Source organism: Salvia miltiorrhiza, chromosome 8, assembly GCF_028751815.1.
Source record: "Salvia miltiorrhiza cultivar Shanhuang (shh) chromosome 8, IMPLAD_Smil_shh, whole genome shotgun sequence".
Taxonomy (NCBI): Eukaryota; Viridiplantae; Streptophyta; class Magnoliopsida; order Lamiales; family Lamiaceae; genus Salvia; species Salvia miltiorrhiza.
The window spans coordinates 7143697-7163263 of NC_080394.1; the positions used below are offsets into that span (position 1 = coordinate 7143697).

Genomic DNA, 19567 nt, shown 5'->3' on the forward strand with positions numbered 1-19567 from the left:
CTTACAACATTTAAATACGAATTATAATTAATTATAATCTCATAATATCTAGGGCATATTACATACTTTTTTCATCTACGAGAAAAACTTGCAGTGGCTGGCTACCAGAAATGCATATTGGGCAAACTCTTTTCTGTGTAATATTTAAGCCATAAATAAAATATATTGGATATACATGTACTATATTTTCCCTTGTAATGTGCTCAAATCCAAGTGGGCTGGTCCTAACAAATTTAGCCCATATAGGAGTTTATCTCGGTATACTATAAGCCCAAGTTCTAATTTTTGTAATATAAATTAAGCCCATATTTAGAATGGTTTAGCATGGGTTCTCGGCTCTAATGTTTGAGTACATTAAAAACTTAAATTAAATTACATTAAACTAAGGGGGGTGTATTCGTTGTGAAATTTGATGGATTTCTATGGATTTTAAAAGTCTGGGTGTATTCGTTCAAGACTTTTAAAAGTCTGCAGAAATCTGGGTGTATTCGTTCAAGACTTTTAAAAGTCCATATAAATCTAGGTGTATTCGTTCAAGACTTTTTAAAATCCATACAAATCTAGGTGTATTCGTTATTCCATTGACTTAAAATCCGGAATGACTTTCATGGATTTCATCTTAAAAATACATACGACGAAATCTGGCCAAGAACCACGAGAATTGAAATCCATGAAGTTTTAAGCGAGCACTGAGTTCCAGCGCCCGCAGCCAAGAAGCCAGCGAGCGCTGGAACTCAGCAATCGTTCAATCAAACTTACTGAAGAAAGGTTGCAGAGAGATAAAAAAAGGGGAAAAGCTTTCCCATCTGGAGTTGTCGAAACCTTTACTCTTTTAATTGTCAGCTCGAGCTCGCAAAGAACCTCCGTGACATCTGCCAAAAACTCTGAATTTCAACTAATGTATATCATCCTACTATCAAACAATATGACAGAGCTAGGCAAATAACACACCAAAAATTTTGAGATACGAGAAACTACTAAAAACAGAACATCACACAGCTCTAAGATGTAGAATCAAACTTCAAACCTAACTAGCAAAATCAATAACAAGATTGCAAAACAGAATTGATTACCATGCAAAAGGCCTCTTCGGTCGTGGCAACAGAACTTCAAGAGGAAGACATCAGGAGGCTTAGGAGGTCGTGAGTCGGTATAAAAGAGAATTCCAGAAGCCAAGGAAGAGGAGGGACATGCCTCCATCAGTCTCTTCTTCAGCAAACTCCACCGCGTATTCGCTCTTCCCACTACCCAGAACACTATGTAGCACCATTTTCCATCCGTAGATACATCTGCACCCAACAAAACAGTAAACACAAAATTTATCATCTCAGATAAAAACTAAACAATCTTGTCCAAGAGGAGGAAACAACTTTCAAACACCTTGCTCGATTTCAGTTGGGAGAGTAATTTGGCTACAGCTAAATACAAACAAATGAAGGGGGAAAAAAAAATCAAGTTCAACACCTAGAGAGATTTAGCAATATGCGAGGTTGAATCCTATGAAAGAGTTACAAAATTATAACATGCAGAAAAATCTCATCAAGAACAATAGCGAATTTCATAAATAAAATTGAGTTTGGTGGGCGTTAAATCAAACATACTAGTTCTGACAAGAGTGAGGCCAAAGAAGAGAATTATGCGGCAAAGATCAGAACCCAGGTCGGTCTTGTCGGGACAATTTACGGTAATAACACTGGGCTCTTCTTCTTTCTCGGACTGCCGAATTACCACAGCATCATCAAACAGTATCCCCATCTCTCTGGAGCTGCCTGAGATCGACGGCCTGGAGTTGCTGCTGCTCGTCCGGTGGTCAGCGGCTCGCTGGAACCCAGCGGTCGCTGGGTTTCCAGCGCTCGCTGGAACTCAGCGGTCGCTAGGTCTTTTCTAGCGGGTGCTGGTTCTCCGCGGGCCCTGGTTTCATGGAATTCAATTCCAAAATTATCCCGTAAAGTCTTCGAAAATCAGTGAAAATCGGGGTGAAATCCAACCACGAATTCTTTGAAAGTCATCTGGAATCTATATGAATTCCATGAAATTTAAATTCCATGAACTTTTTAAAGTATGTTGAAATCCACAACGAATACACCCCCTAAGTGCACGTCAATTAATTTATTTTTATTGAATTCGGTAGGAGAATATGAGTATGACTCGAATCTTTTGTGATAGGCGACATGAGGTGGCTAGGGTAAATGGGCTGGGCCCAATTTTTTTTGGGTCGTCTCTTTTTGGGCCTCAAGGCTATAAGCCCATAAATAAATTCAATAGGTCACATTTTTTATTTGGGCGTTCCATTTCAATAGATCACTTATTAAAATTGAAAATCAATACTCCATAATAAATTATTTCACATAACTCATTATTTAATTTATCTCTGTCATTTTTCTTGACAAATATATCTTCGAAAGTTAATTCTTTTCTCTAATTTTATTATTTATTTCTCAAGATCCCTATTTAGGCCTTGTGACCTATTAAATTAAGGACGGATGAAGTAATATACAGTGAAGAAACTAAAATTCAAGAATGATATATCTAGATTTATTTATTTTTACTTTAATTTAAACTAGAACATCTGAGTATCTTATTCATCACCCAAAGTGAGTCCCTCCAGCAAACTACTAATTATAACATTAAACGAATATATAATGTAATAAACAATAGCATGAGTAAAACACCAACCTTGATTCCATAATTTTCTCACCCATAAAACTCTAGAGGCATGAGTAAAGCACCAACCCTTTTCCATTTCGAGGAAAATCCTCAATCCGGAAAACTAAATTCACAAGTTATTCCCATCAATATCAGATTTTTGTTTCTACCTCGGAAACTCCTATTTATTTAAGTTTGATATAACTTATATTTTCATTTTATTAGTTATTTGTGGTTATTATTTATTAAGATACATAATTTGAGTTAATGAGTCCCCTTTTACTTTGAATGACTCATAGGATGTATAATTAAATATTTTAATCCTTAAAAATAGAATTTTTATACATTTAAAAGAATGTGAATGGACTAGACCGGTACTAAAAAGGTGAGCCCATTGCTTTACGGTTACAACTTTACCAAATCTCAAAACAGGTTTTCGATGCCTTTGAAGCAACAATAGTAATAATGATGATTAATATTATCTTTTCTTTCGGATTGATGGAGTATTGTTTTTCATCCCAACCTGAACCCACATATTTTCGTGAAGAAAAAAAGGTATCGACAAGAAATAACTAATCAACTTTCCCCATCACGAGTTTCGGAATTTGTTGAGCAAACATATAGACTTCATGTAGTCTACTCAACCTATCATTTCATTTCATACCACGTTTCGTCTTTTAATCTCATATTTCGTTCTACTATAATGATTTTTCACCTCTTCCCATGTGTTTGTCGATGAATTTACATGTTGTGCATGAGTTGCTTCAATCTAATTCATAATTGTGTTATACCTCTTTTTATCTGCACTTTATCAACAAAACATTTCTTGCTAGATTAGAGGTTCACTTAATTACTTTTTTATTTAACCTTAGGATAACAATTGAAATTAAAAGAAAATTATAAATATTGTTTGCGAAATAACTAAAATCTGAAAGATAAAAAATTAAATTGAAGACAAGAAATGAGATTGAAGAAAAAGCAATAGGAAAACTCTTATGGTGCGTTTACTTTGATGGATAAATTTATCATGAGAAAACGAAAGATAATAAAAATTTATGCCTTTAAATGTCTCATTTCCCCCCCCATATTTTATACAAAAGAGAAGTTCACTATTTTTCATTCCTTATTTTCACTTTTTTGGAAGGATAATATTATCCCTCCTTGAAATGAAAATAATAAAGGAAAAATTGTGAACTTCTCTTTTGTATAAAATGTGAAAAAAAGAAAGAAAGCATTTAAAGACATAAATTCTTATTATCCCTCATTTTTCTATGATAAATTTATCCATCAAAGTAAATACATCCAACATATAGCGATGATTGGTGCCAAGGTGTTGAATTAGAAACTCATGTATCACAATTTAGAGAAAAATAGTATTGAAGACTTAATTCTGAAGATCTATTTATAGAGCTGCTATCTACATCAAAATGGACTGATAACTTACACAAGGAAACTTTACAGCTCAACTAATGCTTGTTTAACAAAATTTGAACTAATTCTAATACAACTCCCAACAGAAGAGTAACTGTCCTTTTCTTAAGTAAAAAATTGTGAGCAAGGCTGTTGAAAGCGGCTGATGGAAATGGCTTAGTAAATATATGTGCAACTTAATTAATCATTTGAAGGAACATATCGAACATCCAACTCTTCGTTTATAACTTTGTTGCGGACAAAATGAGCATCGATCTCAATATATTTCGTGCGGGCATGAAACATTGGATTAGAGAAAATGGCAACAATACTTTTATTGTCACGCCAAAGACATGAGCTTGAGAAAGAGAAAATTTAAGTTCAATAAGAAGAGACTTGATCCTGATAACCTCAACAACGACACTAACAAGAGGCCGATATTTAGATTCAATACAGTTGCAATAAAATACATTCTACTTTCTAAAACTCCAAGATAGAAGATTTGAACTAAGAAAATGTTTGCTTATATAGTTACATGATGCAAATGTACGAATGTAATTATGTATAACAGTAAGCAAGATCGTATTTCACACAGATTGAAAAACTAAAATGATTATTATCTCAAACTATTATTCTTTATCTAGATGAGTGGTAAATGAGTTGGTTTTTATAACTAAACTAGAGAATAATAATGAAGACAACACTAGAAGGGTAAATGAGAAATTAGCAAGAGATAAAGATGCTTTCGAAAAAAAACAAGAGATAAAGATATCCTAGAACTTCAATTTCAAAAGATTCAGGAAATCAAACACATTCAAATCGATTATTCATTATGGGACTCGCTTCTTCCTAGGACAATCATAAATAAAGTCTATACCTACTCCTATAGCACATTATTGACTGTCGATTACATGCTATTGTCCCTGAAATTGCACTTAAACATGTAACTCCCAATATTTTCTAAGATTAAAGCCCTCACGCAAGCCTTATGACCTCCCAACTAATATTTTTTGGTTCTAAGGCGAGTATTTACTGGTGTATGGGAGGGAATATACCAGTTAGCAATTTGTGCTCGTTTTTCATACTAAGAGGGTGTTGACTAAGCTTATTTTAAAGAGTTATAATTAAGATGTTTCAAAAGCTTATAAGATGTGATTGTCAACGTGCTTGAATAATTGAGCTTATAAGTTAGAAAGATAAATTTTTTTAGAGAGAGAAAATCGAAAAGAGATGAAATTGGAATGATACTCCATCCGTCCACAAAAGAACTTCTTATTTTTTCTTTTTGGGACGTCCACAAAAGAACTTCCTACCTATTTTTAGACTATACCTCATCACTTACTTTTCACCACTCCCAATACTAATTACAACATATTTTCACCACTCTCAATACACTCAACAATATTTTCTCACAACAACTTTTTTTTTAAACTTGTGTCACTCCCTCCTAAGAAATTCTTTTGTGGACAGAGGAGATATATGATAAAAATAAAAAATTATAATTAAGTTATTTCTGTAAAATAAGCGTTGCTTATAAAATAAAGAGTAACAAAATAGGTTAAGGTAGAGTAAATTATTTTATGATACACACACGCCAATTATAAAGGGAAACGAGTTTGACTCATCTCATCCATCTCGAGTCGAGATAGTCCACATTGGTTGACTCATAACATCGGCTAATTCGAGTCAATCCATCAGGTTAGTCAAGTAGATGCTCTTATTAACATTTTTGAAAGAAAAAGTAATAAGCAAATAGTTGGTGTGTATGAGTCAACTTTCTTTCTCACAAATAATTAAAGAAGCAACATCTGTTCCGAGATTTGCGGAATTAGGCCCTCTATTTAAGCTCAATCTTAGGCAAGCAAGTTTTATGAATTATGATCTCTCTCTCTCTCATTATCTCAAAAAAAAAAAATCTCTCTCTCTCTCATAAACATTTTTTTTTTGATAAATTTACAATATCAAATAAGGAAATTAAAAGGTCGCGACTCGAACCCAAGACTTTTGGCCTTAAGCATTAACCCCTTACCGATTGGCAACACATGCACATCTCTCACGAACAATTTTAAAATTCAATATGTGTTGTTCAAGAATTGTTACACAAAATACATCTTGAGTATTTTTAATTTCAATATTAGAATTTCTTCAATTTTATCCTTTCAATGTAATATAAATAAATCAAAACTAGCTCAAATGATAAAAATTAATCTACTTATTTTTATCTATTAAGACTACTTTTCAAAAATTAAAAGCAGTCTTAGAAATTAAAAAATGTTACATAAAATAAAAGGATTAAAGGCATTGGTAGATTACAATTTTTTTTTAAAAAAAACTCAAGAACTAATCCTATTTACACTAGATTTTTGTGTGTTTGATTCAATATCTCCGCTGCTTTCTCTAAAGTGGAAGCCAAACAATTACATTTCATAAATTATTTCGTTTAAAAAGACGTTCCACGAATCCATATTATTGATATACTTTTAATACAATGTATAGTAATAATAATCATCGTACAATTAAGTTAATTAGCACAAGCAACGAATACCAACACACTTTGTTTTTCAAGTATGGGCATTGAATTTCGTCAAAACATTGAATGAGATTAATTTATTTCTTTTGAAATCTGCGGGGACACTTCTTATTTAGTACTATCATTTCATAGAGACGCAATAAAAACAACTTAATGATTATGACGCAGAAGCCACATTTTTGCAATAATTTAAATGTCAAAACTTTTCCTCCTCTTTGAAGAAATTTCTTCATCAAGCTTTAAGTCATCTTCTAACAAATCTAAAATCTGGATATTTTGGGGTCCCACCACCCAAATCATAATTTGTTAGTTGTTACAACATTCCCTTCGATTTTATTGAGATTTATTTTAATTTTTGAAATTTGTTACACATTAAGTATTATTTTAAATGTTATCCTATTCCTATCTAGGACTAGGAGTCAACATTTGTTTGTAGTAATGCAAAAAATGGATTATCTCAGCATATATTGAAAAAAAAAGAGGGAGAGAGAAGTAGAAATCGGCAAATAATTAGTGTCCATTAAGACACGCATATATATATATATATATATATATATATACAAATGCAATGCACATTTCTGATTTTTCACTCAATCTCTCACTGCATCTCTGATCTCTATATATACAACTCACAGAAAAACTGTTTTTCTGCATTCTATCCACAGAGAAAATGGCTTCAACAATCTCTCTCCGTCGTCGCATTGCGCCTTTCGTGTTCGTTTTTCTGGTTTTGGCGGCTGTTTCATCTGCAGAAACGGCCGACGACGGCGTCGGGGCTTCTGCTTTCTCGTCCAATTTTCAGTTCCCCAAGATCGAGGCGGAGAAACTCATCAGATCACTCAACTTGTTCCCTAAGCAGGGCGCTAACCACCACGCCGGCCGCGAGGACGATCTCGCCGGCGCCTCACGGATCGTCGAGAAGCCGGTGAGGTTCCCTTTCATGGCGGATTCGGAGCCTTCCGTCAAGGATTTGGGCCACCATGCTGGCTATTATAGACTCCCACACACTAAGGATGCAAGGTATGTGTTCGCTCACTCGCGTGAGTGTATATGTGCGTGTGCGTGTGTGTGTGTGTGTGTGTGTGAGAGAGAGAGAGAGAGAGAGAGAGAGAGAGAGAGAGATGCTGCATACGGTGAATATATCGAGGCATGTATACACTTTTTTGTGCATTTTGCGTGTTCACTGTGTTTTTGCAACTGATTGACGTTGTTTTTTCACACACGAATGTGTGTATGTGCGTGTTGCGTAGGATCATTGATGAATAAGTGAAACATCTTATTAAAAATTTAATTGTTTGATTGCTAAGAAAATAATTATTTGATTATCTCTATTCATGAGGCGGGATATGATTAATAGTAGTATATGAAGCACATAAAATGTTTGATAGTATCAAAATTTTGTGAGAACTAGTTTACATATGAGTGAATGGAATCTACAACCATCCAATTCATTAAAAACAAAGTGTTTTTTAAGTCTCCCAACTTGATGATTTTTCCATAAGCAGAGTTGCTGACAATTTTGTCTAGATTCCATTCTTATTGTACTTCTGGTACCAATGGTTTTGAATTTAAAGTTTTTTCCTTGACCAAAAAAAGATTCCATTCTTATTGTGATAGCCATATTTAGGTATAGCTGAATTGTGACATCTTGAATGAACACCATCTGTGTTGCTAAACAAATCTAGTTTTGTTGTCATAAATGACAAGTGAAGAGGGTTTTGCTTCTTGCAAGTTGAGATGCTTAGCTTGGTGAGATGATGGTTGCAGGATGTTCTATTTCTTCTTCGAGTCGAGGAACAACAAGGCGGATCCTGTAGTGATATGGCTAACAGGAGGGCCAGGATGCAGCAGTGAGTTGGCTATGTTCTACGAAAATGGCCCCTTCCACATAACTAGCAACATGTCCTTAGCATGGAATGATTTTGGATGGGATAAGGTCTTCTTTGGTGCAAGATTTGATTGCTCATAATCTCCTCTGTCTTAGCGTTGTTAGCATATTAATATAGATTCAAATTCTTTCATATGCAGGTATCAAATCTTATATATGTCGACCAGCCAACTGGAACTGGTTTCAGCTACAGCTCTGATGATGAAGATATCAGGCACAATGAGGAGGGTGTTAGCAATGATCTATACGACTTCCTACAGGTTCGTCTCCTATTTATGTAGGCGCAGAATCTGGCCACATTTTTGCATTGGTTTTCGCTGATGAATGCTCTTCTCTGTAGGCCTTCTTTAAGGAACATCCACAGTTTCTGAAGAATGACTTCTACATTACTGGAGAATCGTATGCTGGGCACTATATTCCTGCTTTCGCTGCTCGTGTTCATCAAGGGAACAAAGACAAGCAGGGACTTCACATTAATCTTAAGGTATATTTTGTTTCTGAACTGCTGCCTTTAGCACCCTTTGTTCAAATCTGTTTTCATCCTGTTTTTTGCCTTGTTTCATCACTTCTCAGGGCTTCGCCATTGGCAACGGGCTTACTAACCCTGAGATACAGTACAAAGCGTATACTGACTACGCATTGGACATGAAATTGATCCAGCAATCGGATTACAACAGGATGATGAAGACAGTTTCAGATTGTGAACAGGCAATCAAGCTTTGCGGTGAGTTAGTTTGCTTGATGCAAAATATGACTCTATTTTGTTGCTTGAGGCAAAATATGACTCTATTTTGCTTCTTTAGGTGCTGATGGTGGATCGTCTTGCTTGGCTGCCTACATGGTCTGCAACCGCATCTTCAACCGCATAGTGGACCTCTCCGGTGGTAAAAATGTAAGCATTACTTTTCAGAATCTCCACTGAGGCCTTATGAACCAGTGATGAAAGCATCATATTCACCTTCATATGCAGTACTACGACATAAGAAAGAAGTGTGAAGGTGACCTGTGCTACGACTTCTCCACCATGGAGGATTTCTTGAACCTCAGATCAGTGAGAGATGGTCTTGGTGTCGGAGACATAGACTTCGTGTCTTGTAGCTCCACGGTGTACGAGGCTATGGTGACGGACTGGATGAGGAATCTTGAAGTAGGAATCCCTGCAATGCTGGAGGATGGAATCAAGCTGCTGGTGTATGCAGGAGAGTATGATCTCATCTGCAATTGGCTAGGTAAGGATTCTTACATTTCGCCTTTATTCTTAAACACATAAAAAACTGAAAAACACACTTGATTTGACATGGATAGGGAACTCGAGATGGGTGCATGCCATGGAATGGTCTGGACAGAAGAAGTTTGTAGCAGCTGCCACTGCGCCTTTCTCAGTAGACGGGGCTGAGGCCGGGCAGCAGAAGGGCTACGGGCCTCTCACGTTCCTCAAGGTGCACGATGCGGGCCACATGGTTCCGATGGATCAACCAAAAGCATCGGTGGAAATGCTGAGGAGGTGGATGCAGGGGAAATTAACACAAGCAGATGATCATCTTGCTCCAATGTAAATACACTTACTGAAGCAAGCAGGAGCTGTTCATGTATACATATATACAGAAGAAATATAGAGAGACTGTTTTTCCAAAACAGATAAAATGCTGATATGGTTTTTCTACAAAAAAAAAATCATTTTTTAAACCTGTATTGGAATTGCAAGGCCTTTTGTGATTTGTTGTAATGAAGGTTTATTGATTTATGTTTGAAAAAGCTGTTTATTGGTTTCTTGTTGGATAATCTAGTAGGGACATATCACATATCCAAACTCTTGACATGGCAATAATGTAGAGATTAGTTATGCACAAGAAAATTTAAAGGAAAAGAATGGAAGATAATATAATCTATGTATTTGAGAAGATTATTAACATGCAATTATATAAAATCAGTAGAGATAATATACTACTCCCTCCGTCCCAAACGAAATATCATGTTGATCCATATAGTGCAAAAATATAGTGCCAGTGTCGCAGTATTTAATCAATATATTTTTATATATAATAATTATTAGTTTATGGTTCATTTGTAAATCTGAATATATCAAATATACAATAATTTTAATTTTTATTAGCATATATCTAAGTTTAAATCTATTTTGATACCATTTTTTTTTCATTTCTATTCAATAATTAAAGGCACATAAAAAAGTGCTTTTAATATATTTTTATCAAATCAAGTAATATGAAATGAATACTATTTACTAAGACAAACTATATATTTTTGCACGTCCACTTTCCTGACTAAGTAATATACACCAAAGACTTAAATGCACTTAAATATATGATGTTGTCACAGAATCAGCTTTTTCAAAGCAAAAAGGAGTCTGAAAAAATATTTTACGATAGCTTTAAAGCTTATAAAACCTTCAAAGTTGAATATAAATTTAATTGGGATATTTAATTACTCCTATTTTCTACAAATGAGTGAATGACTAGTATAACAAAACTATCATCTATCGTAAAGTCGCAACAACTGACAAGATCTCGAAAAATATACGCAAGAGAGTATTTAAGACGGACTTCACCTTAAATTCATAACCTTTGCTTCACAAAACCAGTGTTTGATTTTGTCATTAAATACTATTTCCTGAAAATCTGGAAATGCAAGCGGAACACACACCATTAGTTACTAATCTCTTGCATTAATTAATTAATGCCTATAAAATCCAACCAAACCAACATATGAAAAACTATGTTGTTGATCATCATGTCAACTCTGAGTCTTTGCATTCTACTACTCATCTCTTTATCAGCTGATAATGGTAACGCTTCACCGATTCCGACTTCAAAATTCCTCCAGAATGAAGCAGAAAAGCTCATCAGAGACCTCAACTTGTTTCCTAAACTGGATGCCAACATTGTAGACGGCGATCCTGCGGCGGCCCATGCTCCAAGAATCGTTGAAAAACGCCTTCGGTTTCCTCAAATGGATGCTAACTCCACCACAGTTGCAGATTTCGGACACCATGCTGGCTATTACAGACTTGCTCACACCAAAGGTGCAAGGTAGATTAATTCCATCACATGCATTTTGATGCTATATATATGTCTTCCACATGATCATCAATTAAGAATCAAGAATCATATATCCGGCAGGATGTTCTACTATTTCTTCGAATCAAGAAGCAAGAAGACGAGTGCCCCGGTGGTGGTATGGCTAACGGGAGGGCCCGGGTGCAGCAGCTCACTGGCTTTGTTTCATGAGAATGGCCCTTTTCACTTGACAAAAGACTACACACTTGTGTGGAACGACTTCGGCTGGGATCAAGTAATTCTTTATAATATTCACACAACTTAATTTCTTCCTATTACGGTAAGAAACTTTGATTTTGATGGTTGATTACATATATGGGTGCAGGCATCAAACCTGATATATATAGACCAGCCAACTGGGACAGGTTTCAGTTACTCTACGACCACAGATGATCTTCGACACACCTCAGAAGAAGCCGCTCTTGATTTCTATGACTTCCTTCAGGTCTATTCTTCATCCTTAATTAAGCAGAAACACAAAATAGATATATTTATTTGTTGCTCACAACTTTGTTATAGGCTTTCTTGGAGAAACACCGCGAGCTCGCCGAGAACGACTTGTACATCACCGGAGAGTCCTATGCTGGACACTATATTCCTGCATTTGCTGCTCTCATTCATCAAAGAAACAAAAATATTACTAAACAAGGGACTCGCATAAACCTCAAAGTAACACTACTTAATTAAAACAAGATACATTTTTCATTCACCGTTACTAATTACTGCAAATCAACTAGGGGTTAGCCATTGGAAATGGACTGACAAATCCGGAGATCCAATACAAATCGTATCGTGACTATGCTTTAAGCATGAAATTGATCAACAGGGTTCAGTACTACCGCCTCGCCAGATCAGAGAAAACCTGCGAAATTAAGACAAGGGCTTGTGGTAATTTATAAAATCTCCATTAATCTCACCACACTCTTTTCTTTGCCTAAAACGGGAAATCGATTTCATATTTCATGGCAGGCGCAAACAGTTGGTCATCAATCTGTGAAGAGGCCTACCGCATCTGCACCGGCATCTTCCATAGAATCGTTGTGTCCAAACCAGGCCTAAATGTAGGACCTTTTTATTCTTTTTTTCTTTTTTTTTTTTACAACAAAAAACTTAATTTGTTTGATCCTCGCACATCTCCTACTGTAGTACTACGACATCCGCAAAAACTGCACCGGCTCTCTCTGCTACGACTTCTCAAACGTGGAGACTTTTCTCAACGACAAGGCGGTTCAGAAGGCGTTAGGCGTGAGAGATATATACTTCGTCCCCTGCAGCTCCAAAGTTTATGAGCTCATGTTCCCGGACATGATGAAGAATTTCCAAGTGGGGCTTCCGACATTGCTGCAAGATGGGATCAAGCTACTCATATATGCCGGGGAATACGATCTCATCTGCAACTGGCTAGGAAATTCCAGATGGGTCGAGAACATGCAGTGGTCGGGCCGGAAACGGTTCGTGTCGGGTAAATGGGTTCCATTCAAGGTCGGCGGCGTGGCGGCGGGGTTGAGGAAGAGCTATGGAGGTCTCACTTTCTTGAAGGTGTATAATGCAGGTCACATGGTTCCAATGGATCAGCCCAGAGCTTCGTTGGAGATGCTGAGGAAATGGATGCAGGGCCTGTTTGACTACTGATCCATCATTCATCCTTGTACTTATTTATGCTTTACCGTAATCCTTCAACAAATCTGCAGTTGGGTTATGGTTAATGTCATTATTTCTAAGTGCTTCTTGTTTAATTGATACAACCCAAGATCAAATCTTTTTTCATGTAAAGTTGCAGGTTACAAGAAAAGAAATTCAGAGTAGAGAAATATCTATTTTTCTTTTTTTACCTAAAAGAAAAAAGACAAAAATAAAAGGAATGGAATGAGGTAAAAAGAATTTAATGAGTTGATTAGGGATTAAAGAGTCTTTTCACTTTGCCTCACAAAAGAAAAAAGGAGTCTTTTCACTACGGGGGGCAAGGAGTCCTCTTTGAGTTAGCAGACGAGGGATTTGTGTTGCAAAAACGTAATCAGCTGCGTGAATTAGCGTTAATCACATCGGCTGGTGGTGTAAAGACACTCAACCTTCAATCCCAGGTTTGCTTTCACTTTATGGAATTCTACAGATTCTTTTGTAGGGGGAAAGAGGGACTGAAAACGACGTCGTGGGATGTTTCGTTTTCGTATCCTCTTTTGAAAGTAGGAATTCCCTCCTCTTTATAATTATTAGCCGAGCTAAACTCTTTGTTGGGAATAATCGCGCGTGTGTGCGTATCTTATTTGAATTATTATAGTCAATCAGAGTATTCATCAAGCCCAGAAAGGATATTTCTTTCTTTCTGGATTTTATGTAATTGAATTCTTGGTTGAGTTTGGGTCCTGAATTGCTGCTACAAATTGCAAATTCATGTTTGTTTCTATTGGATTGAAAGCAAGTATATGAAATGCAAAAATGGGGGGATTCTTGCTGTAGTTTTCATTAATTTTTTTATTTTTTCTTGGGGGGGGAGGGTATACTATTGAATTTGAGGACGAATTTCTTTCTGATAGCCATCTTCTGTTCTTTATGGCAGTGAAGATCTTGAAATTCAAGAGTTGATTTTGTACCACATTTTCAAATGGAAGCAGACAGGTAGTGAACGGCATTTCAGTATTATCTTGTGTCAAAGTGAATTATTGAGTTCTAGTTTTACAGAAAAGCAGCTGATGGCTTGTCGGTTTAGAGAGATGAAGATACTTATTATTCTCATCATATTTATTTAAGTCCATATTTGGAACCTCCAATCTAGAAAGCAGATTCTTGAAAATGAAATTATGTAGTATGTTATCAAGGCTTTGAATGAGTAGTATGTGTTTATGTTAAATTAATTGTAGCATTCTAAAATATCCAAGTTGTATACGAATGACCGCGAAAACTCATTCACATTATACCCCGTGTGTCCATTTTGTGTCTCAGGCTAAATTCTCCGGACACATCGGCAGTAACATTCGAAGTTCTCGGCCATCAGCTGCATTTTGCGCAGGTATTTATTCGTTCGAGATTTCCTTCTTGAGAAAGATACAACTACACGTGCTTTCATAAAAACTTTATTTGCTAACGAGAATGCAAAGAAAACTAGATAACTACTCATGGCTTCTTCTCTAAAGTCATGGAGGTTCTTCTGCTTTTTTCTGTACTGAAAAACACAACATCTGTTTTCCTTGGAGCCAATTTTATTCACCTTTTCTAAATTTAATCTTATTTCAGTCACAACTGTTATATTGTGTTGTGGTAGGACCCAAATTCTAAGCATTTAGGGACTACTGTTTGGGATGCATCAATGGTGTTTGCCAAATTTCTGGTAAAACTCTTCTATTTGATTCTTTATTGAATACTTTATGATGCTTTCTTTGTATCAAATTATTGATGTCATCACTATACACGTTATCAATATGGCTGCAGATTGTTGAATCTTCTCATCCAGTTATAATAATTGAATCTTATGGAACTTGAAATATAAACTAGATATTCATTCTTGGTTTAATCAGCTAAGTTACATTTCATTTGGTTAATCATGTAGGAAAAGAATTGTAGGAAGGGGAGATTTTCACCATCCAAACTGAAAGGGAAGCGCGTGATTGAACTCGGAGCAGGATGTGGCGTAGCCGGATTTGGTAAATTTCTTGCTGAAACATTCCAAAGTTAGTAAGGTTTTACAGTTTGGAGACTGAGTGATGGAGCATGTACTGTATTCTTCAGGCATGGCATTGCTGGGATGCGATGTTGTTTCAACTGATCAAACTGAGGTCTTGCCTTTGCTTATGAGAAACGCTGAACGCAATACCTCTAGAATACTTCAGACGCTTCCCGATCCTGGTACTCATCATCAGTTTTATTATTATTATTATTATTATTATTATTATGAAGATTCTATTCCTTGTAGATTCTTTCGGATCCATTCAAGTTGCAGAACTCAACTGGGGCAATGCAGATCATATAAGGGCTGTTGAACCACCTTTCGACTACATCATTGGCACCGATGTTGTAAGTTGCTACGCCTCATACTTTTACGGGTTTTTGTTCGTTTCTTTCTCTACTTTGTGGAGCATGATTTCTGCAAGATCCTTACTTTCTTTTCTAGGTTTATGCAGAGCACCTTTTAGAGCCTCTGCTGCAGACAATTCTTTCATTATCCGGTCCAAGAACTACCATCTTGGTATTGCACCTAAAAACTTTGTTGATTTATACATTCTCTTGCAAACTAGAGATTGTTCTGTTGATGGTCTAGCTTGTTATATAAACTTGGTTTTGTAGTTGGGATACGAACTTCGCTCTACGAATGTCCACGATCAAATGCTCGAGTTGTGGAAGAGCAATTTCCAAGTTAAAAGTGTTCCTAAATCAAAGGTGTGTATACATACATAAGTTTGCAGATGATAAAAGGCAATCTTGTATGAAAGAAGAAGTAAAGAATTTCTTGATCCTTGCAGATGCACAGTTTGTACCAACACCCAAGCATACAGCTTTTTATGATGAGCCCGAAACCTTCTGGCTGCAAGGTCGATGAGACTGATTGCAGCGGTGAAGAAATCAAATCCGAGGAAACAAAGCAAATCTCAGACGACAATGAAAATGAAGATGACAACGACAGCAACAATCATGTCACAAAGGGAGATTTTGAAGGAAACACGCTGTTGAATAAAAATATCAGCGACTGGGAAGCAAGAAGGTATGGAGCAATGGCTGCTAAGCTTCTTCGAGATGTGAAGATAACATAGACAGCCGCGTTTCCTTCACGACAGGTAACACACTGTATCTAGCTATCCAAGATAGACAAGAAAGTGCTTAGAGAATCGAAAATGTAGCAGAATGATTTGCGTGTTTTTTGTCAGACAAAGTTGTATCAAATATTATTTCTTGAATGAGCTAAGTTGCAGTTCGGAATGAATGCGACGAAAAAATGAGTTTCTTACTGCACATATTGATTCAGAACTTAGATTACAGAAGTTTAACAAGAACATGTTTTTAAAAGAGGAATTATGAGGATGCAATTCTGCTGGTAGCTTGCTGCAGAGGGTGACTGCCATTGACGAGTGATACAGAGCTTACCTCAGATATATGATGGACAATGGAGAATGGATCCATATACATACCTACATATGATATCAGAGGTTCAGCTCGGGATTTCTCCACAACGAGGCGTAGGCGACTGGCTCTCACACTATGAAACAGCAGCAGCCTCTTGTATCCAACGGTGGTGCCATGTGCTGCCACCTTCCACTCCCCTTCCTTGTTCAAGAAATCGAGATGGAACCTGATGATCCTCTGCCCCATCTGAATCGGCTCCTGCACCATTAACACGTTGAATGTAACGGCCTCCTGCAAATCCAAGTACAGTATCCAGCCTGACTGCACATTCCCAGGAGCCCAGTAGGAGTGTATGCCTTGCTCGAGAACGTTGCTGGGGCTATAGCGTGGATCTGTGAGGTTGCCACGCGTACTTCCAGCAGAGATGGATGCATCTTCTGCTAAACTACGCGAGAAGATGGAGCCCCGGATCTCTGAGAACTCTTGAAGAACTTGAATGTCTTCCTGAGATATGAGACCCGAAGAATTCGGAGGCACGTTTAGTAAGAAGAGGCAGTTTCTGCCGACAGACTTGTAGTATAGATCGAGGAGGGCTAAGGCTGGTTTAGGTGCTTCGGAGGCGTGCCAAAACCACCCGGGTCGGATTGAGACGTCGCACTCTGCAGGCACCCAGTCATGCCCAAATGGATCTCCCTGCCCAGAATATCTGTAGCCTCAAAGCATTAGTTAAGTATGTAATGAACAAAGCAGATAATTAGGTGCAGTTGTAAGACAAGAAACAATCAAATCCAAAACTAACTATGTGACACTGTCAATCTAAGAAAGCTCACAATTCAGGCTCAAGTACTGTACTACTTGAGAATCTAGAAGTGAAAATTTAGAGATGTGGACTTACTTACTATCAGTGTTGCCAATCATTTCATTGGTGTGGTTGAAGAGAGACCAACAAGTAGTCCCAGCGACGCCAGCCTCATTCCCAATCCACCTAGTATCCGGACCTGCATCGGAGAATATGACAGCCCCCGGTTGACGTTGATGAATGAAACTAAACCAATCATCAAAGAAGTAGTCCATGTCTTTGGCTCCATGACCCTTTGCACCATCTAGCCAAACTTCTTTAATCTCGCCATATCTGCGCGGGTGCAGCAGAGAAAGAAACTAGCTCTAGTTCAGACACAACTAAATCACAACACAGCAGCACCCTTTATCAAAGATTTTCATCGGAAAATCGATATAGTTAAGACATGTACATATACATATCCATTCTCAGCTGCCACACTATGTTAGGTAATAGGTAGTTCTTAAAACAGAGTCTCAAATGCTTTAACAATAGAGCTTACAACTACTGCTAAAACAACACCAAGAAACTAAGCTGCCAAGCAATGTTGATAACCTGCAACTCTAAAGCACTCCAATCTTTCTACCAACTATAATCACAGCTAAGCTTTTTGTGCTGTTGTAACATTGATCCTAACAACATTATAGCAATCCAACTTCCGAATATTCTACACTATTCATCTAATCAACACAGCAATAAATAAATAAACTACATCAAGATTCAAGAAAGTGGAGAGAGAGAGAGAGAGAACCTAGTGAGCAGCTCAGTCATCTGGCCCAAGTAAAACTCATTATACTCCAAAGTGTTGCCATAACAAGGCTCATGCATATCCCAAGGGGAGAGATAAACCCCCAATTGCACCCCACCAATTCTCGCAGCTTCAGCCAAATCTCTCACCACATCTCCACTCCCATTCCTCCAAGAAGATGATTTCACAGAGTAATCGGTGTAATCAGAAGGCCACAGGCAGAATCCATCATGGTGCTTTACGGTCAGAATGACTCGCGAAAAGCCAGATTCCTTCGCCACATTGACCCACTGAGTCGCGTTCAACTCGGTCGGGTTGAACACCGAGGGGTCCGCGTGCCCCGTTCCCCACTCCGAGTCCGTGAAAGTGTTGGTGCCGAAATGGAAGAAGAGGGCCATCTCTGCCAGCTGCCATGAAATCTGCTGCGCGGTCGGAATTGGGAGAATCGGCAGCGGCGGCGGTGAAACTGAGCTCGTAACTTGGAGAAGATGGACGATCGTGACTGTGAAGATGATGGGAATTCGTTTTGCCCAACTGGGCTGCGGAAATTTGAGATTTTTCTTGGAGGGTCGTGGAGATTGCTGTTGACTGAGAGCTCGTTTGTTGGTGGTGATCATGTTTTTGCTTTCTTCAATGGCTGGGAGGTAGTTTTGACTTATATTTAACTGACTGTCAAGGGAATTATGAAATTTGAGAAGCATTCATTTTTTTCCCTCAACTATATGCTTCCTTTCTCTTTCTTGATTCTAATGTTTTGTTTATCCTAACTTGAACAATTCGATTTCAATGCGGTTATTTTACGTCATATAAGTCCTTTAGATGTGGGAGCAAATTATTAGTTTAGATGATTATCTTGAAAGCAGGTCAAGAGTCTCATGAGAGGATACATCATGCCAACCTATTTCATTTGGGTCTGTATAGCACATGATTACGATTTACGAGTTTGCGATATCAAAATTGTCAAGGGTTGGGCCCATTTCAAATTTAATTCAGCTTTGATATACAAACAAATACTTGTATGATGTCTAGTTATAGTCATAGATGATAATGTATTCGTTTCATTTTGCACGTGTCCTATTTCATTGGGGGTCTAGATATACAATGAATAATGAAGCAAATCCACACCTGTTTTGCTTCTTGATCCATGCACTACATAGAATCAAGACAGGATGAGACGAGTAATTTGGTTTGAGGGAAATTTGATACTCCATTACTACAATTTTTGATGTGGATTACATTAAAAGCTCTTTCTATTGGGATGGGTTTGATAGGTTAAAATCAAGGTTGATGAGCCTAGAATCCTAAGGCCCGTGAGATTTTACTAGCTTTAAACATTGGGCGGTATTTGAAAACACATGGTTAAGCATTGTTCAAGTCCGGA

At 37.3% G+C, this 19567-nt stretch overlaps 6 protein-coding genes across 8 annotated transcripts; 4 read left to right on the forward strand and 2 right to left on the reverse strand.

The window, feature by feature from the left end:
* Positions 1-589: 589 nt before the first annotated feature.
* On the reverse strand, positions 590-1868 carry LOC131000614 (ACT domain-containing protein ACR10-like). 2 transcript variants are annotated; one of them, XR_009093751.1, is made up of 3 exons: positions 1381-1523; positions 1074-1289; positions 590-872 (listed from the first exon to the last, which is right to left on the reverse strand). XR_009093751.1 is itself a non-coding variant. In XM_057926626.1 (3 exons), the coding sequence occupies exons 1-3, from the start codon at positions 1753-1755 to the stop codon at positions 679-681; spliced, it is 564 nt and encodes a 187-aa protein (XP_057782609.1). In that variant the 5' UTR covers positions 1756-1868; the 3' UTR covers positions 590-678. The 2 variants fall into 2 exon arrangements, 1 of the variants encoding a protein (XP_057782609.1); XM_057926626.1 differs by lacking the exon at positions 1381-1523 and adding an exon at positions 1602-1868.
* A 5184-nt stretch (positions 1869-7052) lies between these two features.
* LOC131000566 (serine carboxypeptidase-like) lies at positions 7053-10229 on the forward strand. Its single transcript, XM_057926561.1, has 8 exons — positions 7053-7606; positions 8354-8522; positions 8615-8734; positions 8815-8958; positions 9048-9198; positions 9278-9366; positions 9445-9703; positions 9780-10229. Exons 1-8 carry the CDS (start codon positions 7257-7259, stop codon positions 10028-10030), a joined length of 1533 nt encoding a protein of 510 aa, XP_057782544.1. The 5' UTR covers positions 7053-7256; the 3' UTR covers positions 10031-10229.
* A 976-nt stretch (positions 10230-11205) lies between these two features.
* On the forward strand, positions 11206-12499 carry LOC131000599 (serine carboxypeptidase-like 49). The gene is made up of 4 exons (XM_057926608.1): positions 11206-11521; positions 11612-11783; positions 11874-12217; positions 12286-12499. The coding sequence occupies exons 1-3, from the start codon at positions 11208-11210 to the stop codon at positions 12207-12209; spliced, it is 822 nt and encodes a 273-aa protein (XP_057782591.1). The 5' UTR covers positions 11206-11207; the 3' UTR covers positions 12210-12217; positions 12286-12499.
* Positions 12358-13180, forward strand: LOC130998002 (serine carboxypeptidase-like 47). Its single transcript, XM_057923441.1, has 3 exons — positions 12358-12436; positions 12518-12609; positions 12695-13180. Exons 1-3 carry the CDS (start codon positions 12358-12360, stop codon positions 13178-13180), a joined length of 657 nt encoding a protein of 218 aa, XP_057779424.1.
* Positions 13181-13440: 260 nt separating this feature from the next.
* Positions 13441-16489, forward strand: LOC131000596 (uncharacterized). Of its 2 annotated transcripts, none has more exons than XM_057926606.1 (10): positions 13441-13629; positions 14111-14164; positions 14489-14555; positions 14808-14873; positions 15093-15186; positions 15272-15388; positions 15456-15556; positions 15654-15728; positions 15827-15919; positions 16003-16489. In XM_057926606.1, the coding sequence occupies exons 2-10, from the start codon at positions 14151-14153 to the stop codon at positions 16288-16290; spliced, it is 915 nt and encodes a 304-aa protein (XP_057782589.1). In that variant the 5' UTR covers positions 13441-13629; positions 14111-14150; the 3' UTR covers positions 16291-16489. The 2 variants fall into 2 exon arrangements, with proteins under 2 accessions (XP_057782589.1, XP_057782588.1); XM_057926605.1 differs by having other exon boundaries at positions 13457-13629; positions 14106-14164.
* Positions 16457-19002, reverse strand: LOC131000561 (alpha-L-fucosidase 1). The gene is made up of 3 exons (XM_057926553.1): positions 18190-19002; positions 17496-17732; positions 16457-17306 (listed from the first exon to the last, which is right to left on the reverse strand). Exons 1-3 carry the CDS (start codon positions 18885-18887, stop codon positions 16550-16552), a joined length of 1692 nt encoding a protein of 563 aa, XP_057782536.1. The 5' UTR covers positions 18888-19002; the 3' UTR covers positions 16457-16549.
* Positions 19003-19567: the final 565 nt, after the last annotated feature.